Source organism: Opisthocomus hoazin, chromosome 8 (genome assembly GCF_030867145.1).
Source record: "Opisthocomus hoazin isolate bOpiHoa1 chromosome 8, bOpiHoa1.hap1, whole genome shotgun sequence".
NCBI classification, from domain to species: domain Eukaryota; kingdom Metazoa; phylum Chordata; class Aves; order Opisthocomiformes; family Opisthocomidae; genus Opisthocomus; species Opisthocomus hoazin.
The window spans coordinates 2,123,515-2,140,894 of NC_134421.1; the positions used below are offsets into that span (position 1 = coordinate 2,123,515).

At 50.2% G+C, this 17,380-nt stretch overlaps 1 protein-coding gene across 1 annotated transcript in view; it reads left to right on the forward strand.

Moving 5' to 3' along the window:
* Positions 1–10,493: 10,493 nt before the first annotated feature.
* The window catches only part of CACNA2D4 (calcium voltage-gated channel auxiliary subunit alpha2delta 4), a 131,648-nt gene continuing 124,761 nt past the window's right edge, over positions 10,494–17,380 (forward strand). Inside the window, exons 1-2 of the mRNA XM_075428538.1 lie at positions 10,494–10,600; positions 16,425–16,506. Coding sequence (XP_075284653.1) covers positions 10,494–10,600; positions 16,425–16,506 — 189 coding nt within the window. The remainder of the gene's footprint in view (positions 10,601–16,424; positions 16,507–17,380) is intronic.

Genomic DNA, 17,380 nt, shown 5'->3' on the forward strand with positions numbered 1-17,380 from the left:
ACTTGGTTAACATGTGCAGCACCGTACTAAATCCAGCTAATCGGTGTTTTCTATGCCAAAAAGCAGGAAAAGGGCTCCATGGCAATTCTAGCCTGTCAGATTTCCTAGCCCTCCTAATCAATCAATTCTAAGTAGTTTTTTGTTACATCAACCTCCTCTGCTTCCATCTTATTCCATACTAGACGTGTTAGGGGGTTTGGGATTTTTTGTATTTTAGCCTGGGTGTGACCAGCAGCGTGCAGTATTGGAAGCACGCTGGCCTGCCCCTAGCATTTTGGCAGGAATGTGAAAGTAGTGAGCTCCTTTCTTTCCTGATCACCTTCAGCAGATGTTCATGTCAGCGAGATGAGAAAAAACAACAGTCTGCACTTTGCTGTGGGAGATCCTCCTTGGAGGGAAGGCTTTGGCAGTGATTAACCTTTGCATTTTCTGTTTCTGCCTGGGTAGACAAGGAGGAAGCAGCTGTTGGTAGATGTGAAGCCAGACGTTAGCACAGAGGAAAAAAAATCAGCAGAGCTCTGGAAAACCTCTAGAAGACAAGTGGCACTTTGAAGATGGGACAAAGCTAATGAGAAATTGAGGACTGTGGCAACAGCCACAGCACAGTTTGGAGGTGCCCCAGCAAAGGACTTGTGAAGTCCCGGGCACTGTTTACATCTGCAGGGTGTGATGAGGAGTGTTAGGTCTCTGGCCTTGTGTACCACGCTGCCACAATCAGTCTCAGAAATCCAGCTCCTAAGTGAGCTGGAGCTTGCAGGGTGGAGGTGCAAGTTGAGTAAGGGGAATTTCCTGGAAGAGGAGAGCAGCTGGAGTGTCCTGGCAGAGGTAGCTGGCCCTGTGCCTTGGCGACAGAGAGTGGGTAACCATAAGGTTGCATGGCAGTGTATGCTGTGAAAGCCAGCTGTTGTGTTTGGTGGTGGGTTCCCTACAGCACTGGCCTCCACATGGGTAGGTGACACTCAGTGCCTGGCAATCTCATATAGCTGGAAAGTGCAGGGGGGAAACTTATGACCCACCTGGTAGAATAATTTAGACTAGGTGCACCACTAATGCCCAACAGGCAGGTCCCTGTGCAGCGTGGCACGCCATTGCTGCCGCCAGGTCGCAGCCACCTCCGCGCAGCCACAGCTGCTCAGCTGCGAGCGCCTGTGTCCTGGCCTGCAATGGAAATGCCACCTGCCTCCGCCCGGGGCTCTCCTGAGACAGAACACCCGCAGCGTGATGGATCCCCTGTGCTGGAAGAGGCTGCCACCGCTCTCCCTCCCAGTTAGGTGCAGCTGTCACGTACCCTGCGAAAGCTGCCATTGGCACCCGTTCCTTCAAACCAGAGTTTGCCGGTGCTCCCAGGTCAGCGCTGCCAGAGCGGTTTGGCTGACTCCGTCCGTCACGGCCTCTCGGATGCGGTCTTCCTTTCTCACAACGTAGTGCAGTGAAAATGGACGACGACTTCGTGGTCTAATGGCTGTTGGAAGTGCTCATAGCAGAACTGCTCCACCAGAATTACCAGCACGCAAGCCGCAACGCCCGTTTCGCTGCTGCCTGCTGTGACGTTTTGCCCCCTACACATACAAAGAGGCCCCAACACAGATATAAAGTAGCTTAGTGGCAGTCAGAGTGTGAGACTGTACGTTAGTGTACAAGAAGAGCCAGGTAATGCTTTTTCTTTCTAGGGGGTTTATAGGTCTGGTGAGCAGAGTAGATCCTGGTTTAAACTCTAGCAGGGAAAGGGAATCACTCCAAACTGAGAATGCCAATTAACTCAGGCGTCACTTGAGTGAATTAAGCTAAGGTCAGAGCTGCAGCAAGCAGCCATCGCTAATGAGATTTCAGTGCTGCTCTGCCTACTTTATGCACATCAGATTTCCTGAGAAGGAATCCCTCGGGGCACAACTGTTTGGTTTCTGTCTGAAACTTCAGGAGCCTCTAGCTCGGCAAGATGTTAACTTCAACCGCAATGCTGCACTAACCAGAAGCCAGGCGGTTGGAGTTCTTCTTTAGCAAACAGCAGATGGTTTTAGACAGGCATCACAACTTGAAATTAAAATTTCCTTTTTTTGCAACATATGCGTACATTATTTATTTATCTATAGCTCTGGTAACCCTAAATTCCCCTTTTTGTCCTGGGCAGTGAACGCAGTTCTTAGTTTTTTCGAGCATGCTGCAGACTGCTCTGTCGCCGACCCAGCCAAATGGTTTGCCGAGCGGTCCCTGTCTCTCTACTGCCTGTCCCACGTGCTGCCCGGAGGCTGACAACAGCAGGAGGAAGCAGAGTAAGCGAGGCTGCAAGGAACTGTTTTTTTCAGACATCTACTTTACACACTGTTACACCTTGCAGCAGTAAGAGGGAGATTATTTGCTCTCGTAACACATGGGCCTAGACCAGGCTAAGTCCTCCTGAGCCACTCTTACCTGGGGGATTGACTGACATCCTCCTCAGCCGGCACTCACGATGGCAGGAGCTGGCTGCAACCTGGACAGACCTCACCCACCGTGGGGGGCTCCAGGCTCCAGCATCCCATGCCGAAGTGGGTTAAAAACATAAACAAAGAATGCTAGCAAGAAATGTGCTGGTTTTCTTCCTCAGTGAATTTCTGCGCCTTGAAGAAAATCAAAGCCGGTGCTTAATGACCCTTCTGGGCACAACAAGATTTGTATCTTCATCCTTTCGGGGCAGGCTCGCAACACAAAAACCCCTGGGATGAAGGGGAAATCTCTTTGAAAGCCGCTCGCCAAGCGAGACGCTGTCAGATGTTGAAGGGAGGAAAAGGGAGCGTGCATTATGAAAGCTGGCAGGTGACTGAGCTAATTACGGACTCGGAGGCAATTTAGGGTGACGGGAAATGACTGGAATTGTAACCAGAGGTTGAAAGGAGACAGTGCCGGCACTGCCATGCTCGGGTGGGCTGAAGGCTGTTCCCGTAGGTCAGGGAAACACCTTGCACACTTGCTGCAGAGTAACTGCGGAGCGAAACGCAAGCTGCTACAAAATGGTGTTAATGGGATGTGGAAAGCCTTGTGGACCCTTCCCCCACCCCTTTCTCTTCTTCAAAGCTGTCAAGGTATTTTTAATAACAACCGATGGTTGCCTAAAATCACAAAACATGTTCTCATTAATATTCATGGGAGAATGGATGGGTTTTATCTACACCTACATCAACGTGTGGCAAAATGTACCCAAAGCCCAGTTTTTATCTTTAATCACATTGAAAATGATCCCCTCTGATTTTTGTGGGGAAAAAAATAGTCCTGTTTTCAAAGGAGAAAAGCATGAGGTGTTGTAATTTGTGACTTAGAATTTGGCAAAGCTGCTCTCTTCTGTGAAATCGAAAGAAAGGTAAAAAAAAAAATCAGATTTTTAAGATTTTTAATTGAGTTCTGAATATTCCAGCAATTCTGATATGCATTTCTACAACAGCTCTTGTCTGGATACTCAGTGTCAGCAGCAAAACAAAGAAAATTAACAGGAAATCTTTGAAAGATTACAAAAAGGGGTTAAAAACATCTTTCTGCCTAGACATTGCCCTTTATTTATGCTACTGTAGCACGCAGCATCTTTCCTAGGGATCAGGCACGAATGCTGCACATGTTGTGCAAACCTGCAGCCGCAGAGCCCGTGGCCCACAGACGCTACGCTGGGGATAGTCAGCTCATCTGTATTGATGCCATGTTTCCTGACAGGCAGATGTTGAACGCCCAGATCACTACAGAGAGGTCCGCCGAGTGCTGCAGCCCAGCTCCGCTGGCTCCCTCACCCACCCCCATCGCCAGGGAGCAGATGTAACCGCCCGGTGGGCTCCGTCTTACCCTGAGACCGCTGACAATGTGAGCCAAATAAATCAGGGGAGGGGAGGGAAGCGGAGGGGTTTGCTGCTTTGCCCCTGTAGATCACTTGCCAAGCGAGCAGGCAGTCCTCGGCACTGGAGGCTATGCTGTCTCCTGTTGCAAGAGCACAGAGAATTAAAGAGTATCCTGAATTTCCAAAGCACCCTACAGCTGTTACCTAATAAACCCTCATCACGGTTTCGGCAGACAGGTGAGGTCACAGAGTCAGACCGTGAAGGCAGGTAACTCATCTCTGTGCCCTTCACATCTGCTGACCCTGAGAGGGGAACACACGGGAGGAGGGACCCTTCTTCTCCCTAGACCAGCCAGGCTGGAGCAACTCTAATTTGGCCCAAATACCTCTGTCGTGATAACCTTTCAAAATCCTGAATCCTTATTAACACACTGAGTAGGGAGAAGGAGGCATTTGTAATGTGTCCTCTGAACAGGGTCATTGCATCATGCGTTTAATACGAAGGATTTGGCAACACAAATAATTGTTGCTAGACGCGCACTAAGTGTCTTTGCGGCCGTGGAGATTAGCAGAATAAGTGGCATCATTTATTTAGTCACTTGATGCACCACAATTCCTAGGGCTCACCACGAAGCAAAGCCTCCTCCCTCGAAAAAGCTGTTCTAGTGCAGCCACTTGATCACAAAAGGCTTTAATCTCTTTTAAAAAGGGGTTTCCCTTCTTCCTAATCAAATTCCTTCCAGTCATGTGGACTTGAAATAGAAAAGATTAAGTTTAACCCTTTGGTAGGGGAGAGATAAGGATAAAGTTGACTTTCACTCTGGCTGCTTTTGTGACAGCACCCAGGAAAGCTGCAATCTGCTCTCAGTTCTCCCCAGACTGAGCATCTGTTTTCTCTTACTTTTCCTTTTCTTTTATTCTTTCTTTTTTTTTCTTGCCTTGCCTTCAGAGAAGGTGGGAAGATGCTTCAGTCCTCCTTGTGTCCAGTGTATTCTGCTCTCCCTTGGTGTCTCCCTCTGTGCCCTAAATTTCCTGCTGCTGAGAACACTGTGCCTGATGAGGGTTTAAAATACTGCTAACAAAAAAGAAAAAAAAAGCTCGTTTCATCTTGGAGTATTTAAACAAGTCTAAATTTAGAGCATAGCTGTGGAAAAAAACAAAAAGGAAAAAAGGTAAAGTAACCCGCCAAAGGCATTAATTAATATGACACCTACGTGGCTGCTTCTGTAAACAACGGGGAGAGTGAGCAGCTTGCAGATGGAGGGATCTGCAGAGTACCAGGGTGAAATGTGGGGTCTAGAAGGACGCGTTTGGTCTGAGTCATCCTGCTGACATCTGGTGATGCTCTGCAGGCCACATGTTCATCCATTATTCATGACCTCTGAGGCAACCTGAAATGAAGAAAGTCAGTGGTATGCTACCTGCCTACCTGTTGGTTGGTGTACCTGTGTATTCCCCTGTGCATGCCTGCCGTGGTACAGAATCTGTCCCGCCATGAATCTGTCCTGAATTGCCACGAATCTGTCCCGCTCCACAGAGATTCTAGTAAGGTATCAGGTACCCAGGTATTAGCTGCCCTATGGTAAACAGGCTTTTGAGTGCCTCCTCTGTGGGGTCATATCAGGGTCACCTTGTGATCACTGGTACTCCTCAGCCTGGTGTCCCACAGCAGAAGAACCCTTGCATGCACAGTTTCAGACTGCATCAAGCATTTCCCCTGCACCCAGATGGTGTTTAAAGTGGATAACTTGACCCAAAACACACCTGGGAGAAGTATCGTTTTCCCACAATGGCTGCGGCGAGGAAAGGGCACTCAGAGAGGCTGTGCTCACCCAGCACTGCCCAGCGCTGCAAACCTTCCAGGTCTCACCAACCCAGCCTTCCCCCGTCCCAGGCACGTTGCCAGTCACGCAGCCAACCCAGCCCTAGACCAAACAGTAAGAGCCGCCAGCATCTCTCCATCGCATCATGGCTTCCTGGAGCTCAGCGGGGATTGCACAGGCCCCGACAGGACCGAACGGGGAGGGAGGGCAGCGCCGAGCTGCAGGGACACTGAGGGTGTCTCTGCACCCTCTTTTCCCTCTGAGGGTGACGGAGCCCTGGCCCAGGCTGCCCAGGGAGGCTGTGGAGTCTCCTTCTCTGGAGATATTCAAGATCCGCCTGGACAAGGTCCTGTGCAGCCTGCTGTGGGTGACCCTGCTTCGGCAGGAGGTTGGACTGGGTGACCCACAGAGGTCCCGTCCAACCCTGACCATTCTGTGATTCTGTGATTCTGTGACACCTCCCCAGCCGCCAGCCCACGGCCTGCCTGCAGCACCAGCCCTCATGCAGAGGTGACTCTGCAGCCCTCCTCCCCGTCCCCGCTCAGCGATTACATCCACACCTCTGCGAACTCGGCGTGCGAGTGCTAACTCCACAGCAACGAAACCTGACCAGAAGAGATCTGCGTGACCAGCCAGTAAAACCATGACTAAAAGTGCTTTTCCATCGCTGCCTCTGGCAAGGGCTTCCTCCTCCTGGCAGCTGCTGGGACAGGGAGATCGGATTCTCTAGGATTGGCAAAACACCGCACGACTGCTTTCCAAACCACCTCGAGGAGCAGTGAAACCTACTCAGGCAGGCCAGAGACATCATCCTCATATCTCCCGAGCAGGACGCAGGCTGAAACACCATTGAGAGAGCAGTGTCACAAGCAGAATGCTTGACCAGAGTAGAAAAGAGCTTTTGTACCCAGCTACTTATCTAAGGAGTTCTGCCAGGAGAATAATAAAAGGCACAAGATTATGATCTCAGGTAAATGCATCTGCTGTGAACAAGGCCACGTAGTTTATTCCCATCATGCCCCGTTTTAAGTTATTAAAAATCACAGCATGTTATTAAGTGATAATCACAGAATCACAGAATGGTAGGGGTTGGAAGGGACCTCTGTGGGTCATCTAGTCCAACCCTCCTGCCGCATGTTTTAAGTTCAGGATCATGATGGAGCAAAGACTTGCTTTGAGGTATGCGGTGGTGACAGGCATGCAGCAAAATCCCAGTGTCTCCAGAATGCAAACCAAGTCAGTGCTGATCTCTCGCAACCTCTTCTCCAGTCCTGATATCTACAGTGCAAAAAGGACCCTGATGCTTGCTCCATGTGGGCTCGGAGACGCTGCTCCAAGGGACCAAGAAAACAGGAGGGAGCACCTCTGCCTCACTTCATGGGCCACCTGGGAGATCAGTACCACAGGTGCCATGGGGGAGAAGCATGACCAGCTCCAGCCTGTTAAACCTCCTGCCAATGGGAGTATCATCACAATGCCCTTGATGCTGGGGCAGGCTGAGACACTGTCCCATCTGCTCTTTGTCTCTTGCGTATTCTTCTCTTTGCTGTGTTCAAGGCTGTTGCCATATTCCCTCTTCCAGCTGACTTTCTAGCAAAGAGACACTTGTGCCTTATTGACCAGTGCTGCATGGAGAGAGGTTGCCTCAAAAGGCCGTGCCATACTTGGCACATCTTTCTAATCATCTCTTTCTGATGCTCGGTGTAGAGGTCCCCTGTCTTCATTTTGCTTCATTCTCATTTTTATCCCACTGTAAGACTACAGGTTAGCCCACTCAGGCCTTTCCAGGTCAGGGTCACCACATGAATGCATTACACAAATGGGGATTTCCACTGGCTTTAATAAACTCGCCTCACACACTGCTTACACCAGTGTTCGGATTATATTTCTTCTTTGGCTGGTCTTGACATTTGCCAGTATCTTCTCACAACAAGATAATCTAAACTGAACTCAGGTTCTAGTCAGACCAGAAATTAACAGAGCTGGTAAATCTTCCCCCTGCCTGTGAATACAGCACAAAATCACACTGGCATTTTTTTATCGCCCCATGACTTTACAAATTTAGCTCTAATCTGCTGTACTCGCTCACCCCACATCTCTCGCAGCCTTAAATTCTCACTCCTCGTTAAGTATCTGCTTTCATTCTGGTAGGATTCATTTTCTTCTTCCCCAGTCAGACCCTGCTGTCGTTTACCTCCTCCCCGTGCTCCGGCTGTGCTCGCACACGGTGGTGGCGGAGCTCTGCAGCAGTAACTGGATGCACGCTAATCCCGGTAAGGGCCCTCTAGTCACCTGGGTTTTTTCAGTTTTCCTTGCTGTTTTCATTTCATCTGCAAATCCCACTCCCTTGCAACTTTAGATCATTAAGGGGTTAAGTGAGATACATCCAGCAAATGAGATAAATCCACATAAAGGGATTTGGATCTCCCAGTTCAGCACGTTGCTGTGTCTCCTTGCCTTTTCTATCAGTGTTTCAGGGTTTTCCAAACACACGCAGACAAAGGCTCTTGCCAGAACCCATCTGGATTAAACCAGGTCCCAGCTGCAAGTAGCACACAGTGGCTGGAAGGGTTAGTGAAAAGATCATGCAAAAATCACTCACGGTAACTATTTGCTTATGGCTCCTTGCAAAGTGGAGAGAAAATGCTGTCTAAAATGTGAATTCTCCTGCCTTCAGATCTCATTTCAGATCTTTTTCAGAATACAAATTTTTATCACCTCTTCCCTACAATATCCAGACAGGGAAGCCTGCAATCCTGGGTGCAACCCCTCGTTTTTAATCCTGGTAAACATGGGGAAATGAGACCTTGATGGTCAGTCTTCCCAGCCCCTCTAAGAGCAGTCTTCTCCTCTGTCCAGGCTGCTGAGGAAGGAGGAGGCAGCAGAAGCCCAGCCCCGCGGCCCCCCATCCCAGCAGCGCCAAGCCAGTCGGAGGAATCGGCTCCTCCTGCTCCCATGGGCAACACACTGCACCCCTTGTCTGCAACAAGCATTTCTGAGGGGGGAAGACATTTCTCTGTACAGTCCTCACCTCCGGATTCCCCCTGGGTCTGTACCTACCCCTTTTCCAGGGCAAAACGCCCGTTGTGCGTTTTGGCCACGTGAGAAATGCATTGCTGAGACCCAGAGCTGCTCTGCCTGTTGCCTTCACCTGCTGACAGTGGCATCTGCTGCACAGCCGGGTGGTACCTCGAAGGCGCCGTCTCTAGAGAGTTTGTGTGTGCAGAAATTGATTTTTTTGCAGATTTCAAGGTCTGAAAGAACCAGTTCAAGCTTCCCGTGTAAGCCTCTGCACAGTCTTAAAAAGATCATCTGGAAATTTCGGCCCTTCAGGCCCACAGCCTCTGCTTGCAGAAGATCAAAAAAGTACTCTGTCTGGAGCACAGATTATAATAAACGACAAAATCATCCCATCCTGAGGTGAGTTATTCCTGTAATTACTTAATTTCTCACCCCAGGCTTTCAGCTGCTCCATCATACAATTTAACATCTATTCTACGTTTCATGGTTTTATTCCCTTCTCAGTATTTCCTCTGACGCTTCTGTTCTCCCATGTCACCGCAGCACCAGCGTTGCTGCAGTAGCACAGCTACAACACGTGCCTTAGCTTTACTTCCGTGCTTTGACAGCCAGTTTCCCCTCCACATCCTCGTGAGAAACCTAATGATCTCGCGTGGCGTTGCGTTTTATATTGAATAAGCCATTTGTAAAGGTGCATAGATGATTGGAAGATACTCTAAATGGGTTAATTCACAGGCATAGAGCCAAACTGTTCAACACATCATTCTAGTAATTTATAATTTTTCGACTGCAGTATCTATCGTTATTTATAATTCATACTTCTCATGATGATAATGAGCTGATCTAGCGTGTGCCTCCTCCAAGCACGCAGTTTGCAACTTGCTGCCATTCATCAAGGTCAGCCGCTGGGCTCCTTGGATTCATTGGTCTCCAGACACAGATGAGGGGATGGCAATCTCAATTGACTGTTGCCCTAATGGAGAGGTTTGACTATTAATAAATAATCGCTCACATTAGGAGGTGATCAGTTAACAGGCAGAGTCCTTTTTTCCACGCCATTTTTGCCTCCTGCTGCCCATTTTCTCTCTGCTTCGCGTGCCTGTGTGAGGTCCTCAGGCACGGTTTGGAGGCCGAGAGCCTCGGCAGGACCTGTGCTGGACGCTGCCAAGGCGCCAGCTCTGCCCGGCCTCGTCGGTCCTCTGCAGACCTCGGTGCCAGGGGGTTGCATGGCATGAACCCACCGGTGCCTGCGGGAGCCCGTCACGTGCCCCACGCTCCTGGTGCCTGCCCCGCGTGCCCAGCGGGGAAGAGATGGTGCTGGGGTGACCTGCCAGCGTCGTGCCAAAGGCCGGGGGTTTATCAGGGGTGTGGATGCCACCCCTTTAAAGCAGGTACCGTCTGACCTCTGGCTGGAGAAGCCAAGACCCATCTTTAAGAATCAGAGTAATCCCGGGTGATTTTATCCCACTCCACTTCCCTAAATCTGTGGCTGCTGCTCGGCAAGGGGATTAAGGGGCTGGCGGGGGATTACGTAGCCGCTGCGGCTCCCGGTACGGAGCTCCCTCCCGGCTCGGCTGCTCCTCGGGGCACAGAGACGCACCGCACCCGCGGGTGCCCACCGACAAGGGTCCCTGGCGGATTTTCAGCCGCCCGCCTGGCTCCGGACACCCTTGACGGCGCCCGGCAGCAGGAGCGACGTCCCCGGGGCGGAGGCAGCCGGGGTCACCCCGGGGCTCGGCCCCACAGCAGCGGGGCACTCGGCCCAGCAGCATGGCGGGGGCCACACGGGACCCCCCCCAGGGCAGCAGGAAGGGCGGGGAGCCCCCGCACCCCGTCGGTCGGTCCCCTTGCTGATGGTTGGCGCGTGGAGGATGGGACCCTGGGCCGTCCCATGGATGATGCTCTGGCTCTTCTGCCTCCTGCCCTCCGCCAGGGCCCAGACGAAGATCCCGCTGGAGACGTAAGTGTTTCCCTCCCTCTGGCGCGGGACGTTTCTGGCCCGGCGTGGGCGATGCCGTGGGCACGGGCAGGCAAGGTGGAGGGCGGCGGGCGCTGCGGGCGCAGGCTCCTCCAGCAGGGCACGTCGCGGCAGGGGGGGTGGCGTTTCCTCGCAGTGGTGGCGGTGGCTCCTGGGACAGGACATGGGCATGGGAGCCACAAATTCAGTTCCCAGGTCTAGTGGGGATGCAATGCCACGTTTTCTGTGCTTGTCAAGCAGGGCAATGATACTCATCTGCTTTAGTTAAGCACTTTGACGTCTATTAATTCTCTGCTTAATGCAGTGGGCAGCAGAAGGCAAAACCAGTTCAAAGCCATGTTCGTAAAACCCCACCGCTGGTCCAGCTCGGGGCGATTCAGCCGCCGAGGCAGACATCAGCGGCCCCAGCTGAGCAGCTCCCCAGTTTGGCAGAGCGGTTCCAGCAGAGGCTGCTGGTTTGCAGCCTGCCGGGGACACCGTGGGGACGCACAGCGCCGGTCAGGACCTGGCGGTGGGAGGCACATGCATGGGGTGTTTGAGCGAAGACGCGTCCCTTCGGCGCACACGAGAGCCAGACCGTGCAGTGCAAGGTCTGCAGCTCCGGAGCTCTGATCCCTCGCACTGGTCTCGTACACGGATGGCTGGAGAAATCTCCCTGCGCACATGCGCAGCGCGGGTGAGGCACACGCACGGGTTCATTCGTGTGTGCGGATGTCAGGGGATCTTAGTGGGGGGAGGCTAAATAGAGGAAAGAGGCCACAGCGACTTCTCCTGCTTATTCCTGCTCCACCTTACTACTAAGGGCATAATGGCTCTTCCCAGAGCTCTGGACCATAGGAATCTTCTTCCCTCTGAGGGTGACAGAGCCCTGGCCCAGGCTGCCCAGGGAGGCTGTGGAGTCTCCTTCTCTGGAGATATTCAAGACCCGCCTGGACGCGGTCCTGTGCAGCCTGCTCTGGGTGACCCTGCTTCAGCAGAAGGGTTGGACTAGATGACCCACAGAGGTCCCTTCCAACCCCTGCTATTCTGTGATTCTGTGATTCTGTAATGAAAAACTCAGCTGCAACACAAAGCATGAACAGCTTTAGTTTTGTGCATGCACTGCGTTTGGGTCTGGGTGCTAGTGCCCGTGCAGGGAGTCCTGCTGCACCTTTGCGGACGTGGGTTTGCAGGGCACCCGCGCCCGCCTGCGTGCGGGCGGGCACAAGCAGCTCCTCCGGCACGGTCGCCGCTGGAAGGCAGCCTGCCAGCAGGCTGACCGCTCTCAGCAAACCCTGCTTATAAAAACCTCACCTCGTGAAGCTGATGTAGGCAAGTCCTTTAAGGATTAAAAATATCAGCACCACGGTCGGTAGAAGTTGTTGTGGGGCAGCTTCTTGGAGCTGGGATAGGTCTACCTGAGCAGGACAGCAGGCTTGTCTGGAGGGGAGTCAACGCTGCCATCAAGTTTCAGGAGGAGATATGTCCTCTAAACCAACCAAAGTCAGCTCAAGCCCTTTCCTAAGATTGAGAAAATATTTTCTATTCAAAAATTGCCAGTAAGACCCTTGTAGATGTGCTCGCCAATACAGCCTATGTGATTACCAAGAGTTGCGCTGACTTTATTCAGGGGGTCTCAGGAAACTTCGCCATCAGCTTTATTCCTGGCTGCACTATCAAGCCCTTCATCAGCAAAGTGCTTCTGATTTGGATTTCACAAAAAGGATGCAGAGCTGACACAGAATAAAATCCAGATTCTGAGAATTTCAAACCGTTCAAAATAAAATATCAACTTTCTGTGCCCAGAGTAAATACTGCATATGGAAATACCTTTTGGCCTTGAATTCTGTGGCATTAAGAAGCCAGCCCATCCTTTCTGCTGCTTTTGCCTCAGAGTGCAAGTACAGGGATTACAGGCAGGCAATCTCTGGCCAAATCCTTCTCTGAAGTGTTTGGTTATAATGTGATAACCTCTTACTACTGAGAAAAGAGTTACGTCACTTTGCACAATTTGGAACTTATTCGTGTACAAGAATAAAGAACACGCAACAGAAAAAGAGCTTTCCTCCCCTGGTACTGAAACCAGACCAACGGCTGCATTAATGCCTGGTGTTTCAAATCCACTTCTACATTTAACTAAAACACAGAAGTTGCCCTTTTTGAATGAAATTTCAGTAGAAGAACATGTTGCCCAGAGGATCAAAGGGAGTAAATCAGTAGAAAATGGACTTTCTCCATAGATTGCGCTGGGACATTCTAGGGACGCAAACCCAAAGGCTTTTACCCAATGGCTGGGTTTAATCACCGTTAAGTGACGCAAGACTGTGCGTCCTGTGCTGCTCCTCAAGTCATGCCTGGCTTTGTGGCACCATGCTCAGTTCATCGCCAATTTACATCTTTGCAAAGCTCACTGAGCTTTAACTCCAGCAGTGCAAAAACCTGCTTAGTCAACTACTAGCAAGGCGTCTGGGATGCAAGTTCAGCACAGAAACCACCTCGTCTTTCCTCCTGGTCACTGCTCTGCCTGTCAGCTGGCCACAGCATGGGCAGGAGTGCTTGCAGCTGTGAGGATGGCAAGGATTTGGGGCTGGCTGTCAGCCTTTGCTTCTTGGGGTACCGCAAACATCAGTAGATGCTGGTGGGAGAGGTGAAGATCAACCTCATGTGGCCTCTTTAGGCTGCCCCTACCACCTCTATACGTCTGCTCTTGAGTTCACGGAGCCAGCAGCCTTAGATGAAATTTCTCTGCAACCTGATGAATTTTACACTAACCTTTTCTCTCACTTGTTTGTGAAAAAAATAAAGAAACCTGTGCAAATTCAGCAGGCTGCCCTTAATTTCCCAGGACTCTAAGGTCAATCCCTTCCCTGGCAAATAATTCCACCCTGTTAGCAGAAGTTTCAAGGTTCATGTATTTTGGCTTCTTTATCCACAGCCTCAAAGGCTAAAAACCAACCTTCCCTTTTCCTGTTTTTATCAAAGCGGAGAATCCCAAGTCATCGTGTATTTAAGGACTTCACAAACAAGCAGATCCACGAGCAGCAGGGCCAGGTCTTCTATGAAACTGTGTCTGTGGCTGGCTTCTCTGCTGACTAATCACTGCTAAGCTTGCACTGCGGCCCTGTTACCTCAGTAACAGCATCTTTGTGCTGAAGCTGCCTAACCGCACCCGCCAGTCAGAAATGAATGTCACAGACTCTTCTGCCATGCTGGGCTGAAAGATGATGAGGGCTGGGAGGAACAGGAGCGCACGCACAGCCACAGCCACAACAGAAAACAGAAAGACCAGGATCACACGCACCTCTTTTTTGTGGGAGGGGCACGGGGTAAAAATAAACCCCCCTGCTCACATTACTATCCCAAACTTCATGTTTAGATTCTCTCTTTCTACAGTAAAAGGTGAGGAGACTGGAGAATATTAGTTAACATCAGCACAAAACATCTCATTCATAAAAGTTATGAAACCAGCAGTTGCAGATGGGCATCAAGTTGAATGTGGATTCAGAGATCCTCATACCTCAGAGAACGCATGAGTCACTCCAACAAGCAGGAAAGCATCCCGTGGTGTCCCTGCTTCTGCTTTCCTCTTTTATTCTAGGCTTGCCAGAACAACTCTTACACGGGGCAACAAATCCTGGACTCCTAGCAAATCCCGGTATTCTTTTTTCTCTAAGAATGAAACGAAGAGATAAAAGCTCTGGCTGTCAAAATCAGATGCAGAGCACAATGTCAAAAAAAAAAAAAAAAGCAGCAGCCTTGTTCTCACTGGCGTCAGCTGGTGCTAGATGGCACAGCAGTGAGTAATGAAGGCCTCATTGCCAATTAAGGAGTGCTTAAAAAGGGCGTCGTCTCTCTCTTTGTACTCCTTTTACGGGCAGTGCAGAGAGGTGCAGTTCGAAGTGGAAGCCTTATATCTGCTCCGAATCATCCCCTGTAGCTGCCTGTCTGCCTCTGTTTGCAAGACGGGAGCCTAAACAGGCTTTCCTAGGCTAAAATTAGCTGTTGTTATTTTTCTACCATTGCTGTGCTGGCTTTACTCCAGAGCTTGTCTCTATGTCAGCATATTATTCTGCTGCAGGAGTGCAATGTGCTGGGAAATCAGGCTCTGAGGTTAAAGTCTGGTTAGGACTGGAAGAAATCTGCTGGAAGCCATAGGTAAGACTCTATCCCATAAATAAGTAACCTATTCTGGTAAGCAAAGAAGGCCATTAAATAAATACCTCCTAAGTGAATCCTTGTTGAAAGAATTGCATGTAGGTGGAACTGCCTAATATAAATTGTGTAAAGGATTTCTGATGAAGTGCTCTGTCAATTATGAGCCATTTACTTTGATTTGGAGGGCTCAGTGTTCAAGCTGCTTTTCAACATCCTTATGTTCTCCATGTGGTATTGCTAGCATCAGTTATTTACAGGATGACACAAATGTGAGTAGTGTTTTACAGTGATGAGGTGCATAATCTACTCTGGCATTATCAAGCTGTAGTGTCTCTACTGAGAGGAGGGAATTTGTCTGGCTTGTTATTTTCTGCCCCATGCAGCTCTAGGAACTGAATCCAAGGGGTGACTCTTGACAACTCCTTTCAGGTCTGACACTTCTTTCTCTTCAGCAGCCTTGACATCAGGTGTCTAGCCCTTCACCCCAGGCTCTGTCTGCAATCAGTGAAAACAAAGAGGTCTCTGCAGAGACCTATTTATTTCACTTTACTAATGTCCTGGTTTTGGTTAAGACGGAGCCGATTCTCTTTTAGTGAATCTTCCTTACAGCTAAGTTCTTCTAAGTCACTGCGTTTTTCTGAAGCTGGCTGCACATTTTACAGACAGTGTCCCCTCCAAAGCTGGTAACACCCAAAGTTTATAGTTACACTGAGCCAATGGTAGGAAAGCAATGCAGAAAAAGGCCCCTGCCCATAATTATCACTATAGGAGCCAAGGTCACTGATAGGCCTCTTAGGTCCTGCAAGTGAGGAGTCGGAAGGGGTTGTACTTGCGGGGAGGGGCAGGCAGAACAGGTGACCCAGTATTGACCAGTGAGGTACTCCATGCCATGCTCAGTTTAAAGCTGTGGGACCACGAGGGTCTCGCTCTCTTCATCCATGGCCCCCTTCTGAAGAGGATGCTGCTGCTTGTCCTGCCTGCGATCCTGAGCCAGATTCTGATCTGTGCATCCCGGACTCCAGCTCCCGTCTACTGCCGAGTCCAATCCGGGACTGCCTGGTGCTGCCCGGCAGCTGCTGGCAGGACACCGGCGCCTGGCACCCAACCCTGGGAAACTCAGTGTTGGTTTTGTGTGTTTTGTTTTATTTCTCTTAATATTATTAGTATTATTAATGTTATTAGTAAAACTGGTTTTATATTCAATTTGTAAGTCTCTCTCCCTTTTCCTCCTTCGTCCCTTCCCTGGGGGGAGGGTTGGGGTTAACAGCGAGCATCTGCCACCCAGTTTACTGCTGCCCTGCTTTAAACAGTGACAACTAACAACAGAGGAAACCAGGTGATGCCTAAGACCAAAGGTACCATTTTTGCACCTCTCATGTTAGGTGAGACCCTGAGTCAAAATGTAGTGACCAAGACCAGGAAAACTCAATGTTTCTCCTCACTGAGTGATGTCCTGGGCAGAATGTCCAAAAGCAGCGCTTGCCTCCTGCCTTACTGCTTGTCTGGCTAGCAATCTGGGGAGAAACATCATCACTCTCACTACAGAGGCTTAGAGAAATATGGCGGGGTTCACATTGCAGAAGATAGTTTTCGCTGTCTGAAGAAGTAAGCAGTTCTGCTGACTTTGAGTTACTAACACTGATTTTCCTTCTCCCCTCCCTCTTCTCTTTAGGGTGAAGTCTTGGGCAGATGCCTTCAGTGGGGAGCTGTACTCTATTGTGACTAAGTATTCAGGCTCTCTCCTGTTGCAGAAGGTAGGCAAAAGCTGTAAGGATTCCCTTGGCTTTGTCGTCTCCCCACGTAGTCCTGCAAGGTTTCCCCCTGGGGTGGAAGAAAGCAAAACATATGGGTCTCCAGCCAAATTTCAAAACCATGCAGGCTCATATCCATAGCACAGAGTGATGCTCTGTGGCCATTCTTCCTCAGCTGGAGAGGCGGATCCATCTAATGCCTTTCCTGCTTTCAGTAGCCATGGCCAAACACCACCTAAATTGTCCCATTTTAAAAAAATACTTTTTCACAGCACTCCTCCTGTTTCCCTTCTGATGATCATTTCATGCCCTTCCATACTGACCCTTCAACTCCTCCCTTCCCAGCTGCATATCAGTCCCTCTCATCCTGCTCATCATTCACCTGCTCATTGTCACCCCATCGTCCCCTCCTGCAGCTCTCCAGCTGGCTCTCCTGTTTATTTCTGCTTCCTCATCTGTCTTCCTCCAGTTGCTCATCTATTCTTCAAAATGTACTTTTAAACGCTGCTTCGGACAGCATCTCTGAGGTGGGTGCCCTGGAGGCTGTGATCTTCCAGAGGTGCAGAGCTCTGCTTTCCTCCACTTTCCTAAAGGCCTTCAGCTTCCATCACAAAGCTCTATACTGACCATCAGCTTTTCTTAGGAGGAATGTGCCACCTTGCAATGAAAAACTGGCAGCACTGATATAGGTACTTCATGCCCTAATCATGAGGCAGCAGTGATGTGATATCAATATGGGCAAAAGTTTGGCTCTTGTCAGGTTTGATGATGCTCCTGCATTGCCTATTCATCCATGTGGTCTCCAAGTGATAATTGCCAGAGGCAAAGTGACATGCTACAGCACCTCTGGTGGGCACCTGAGCTCCAGGGGGTGGGA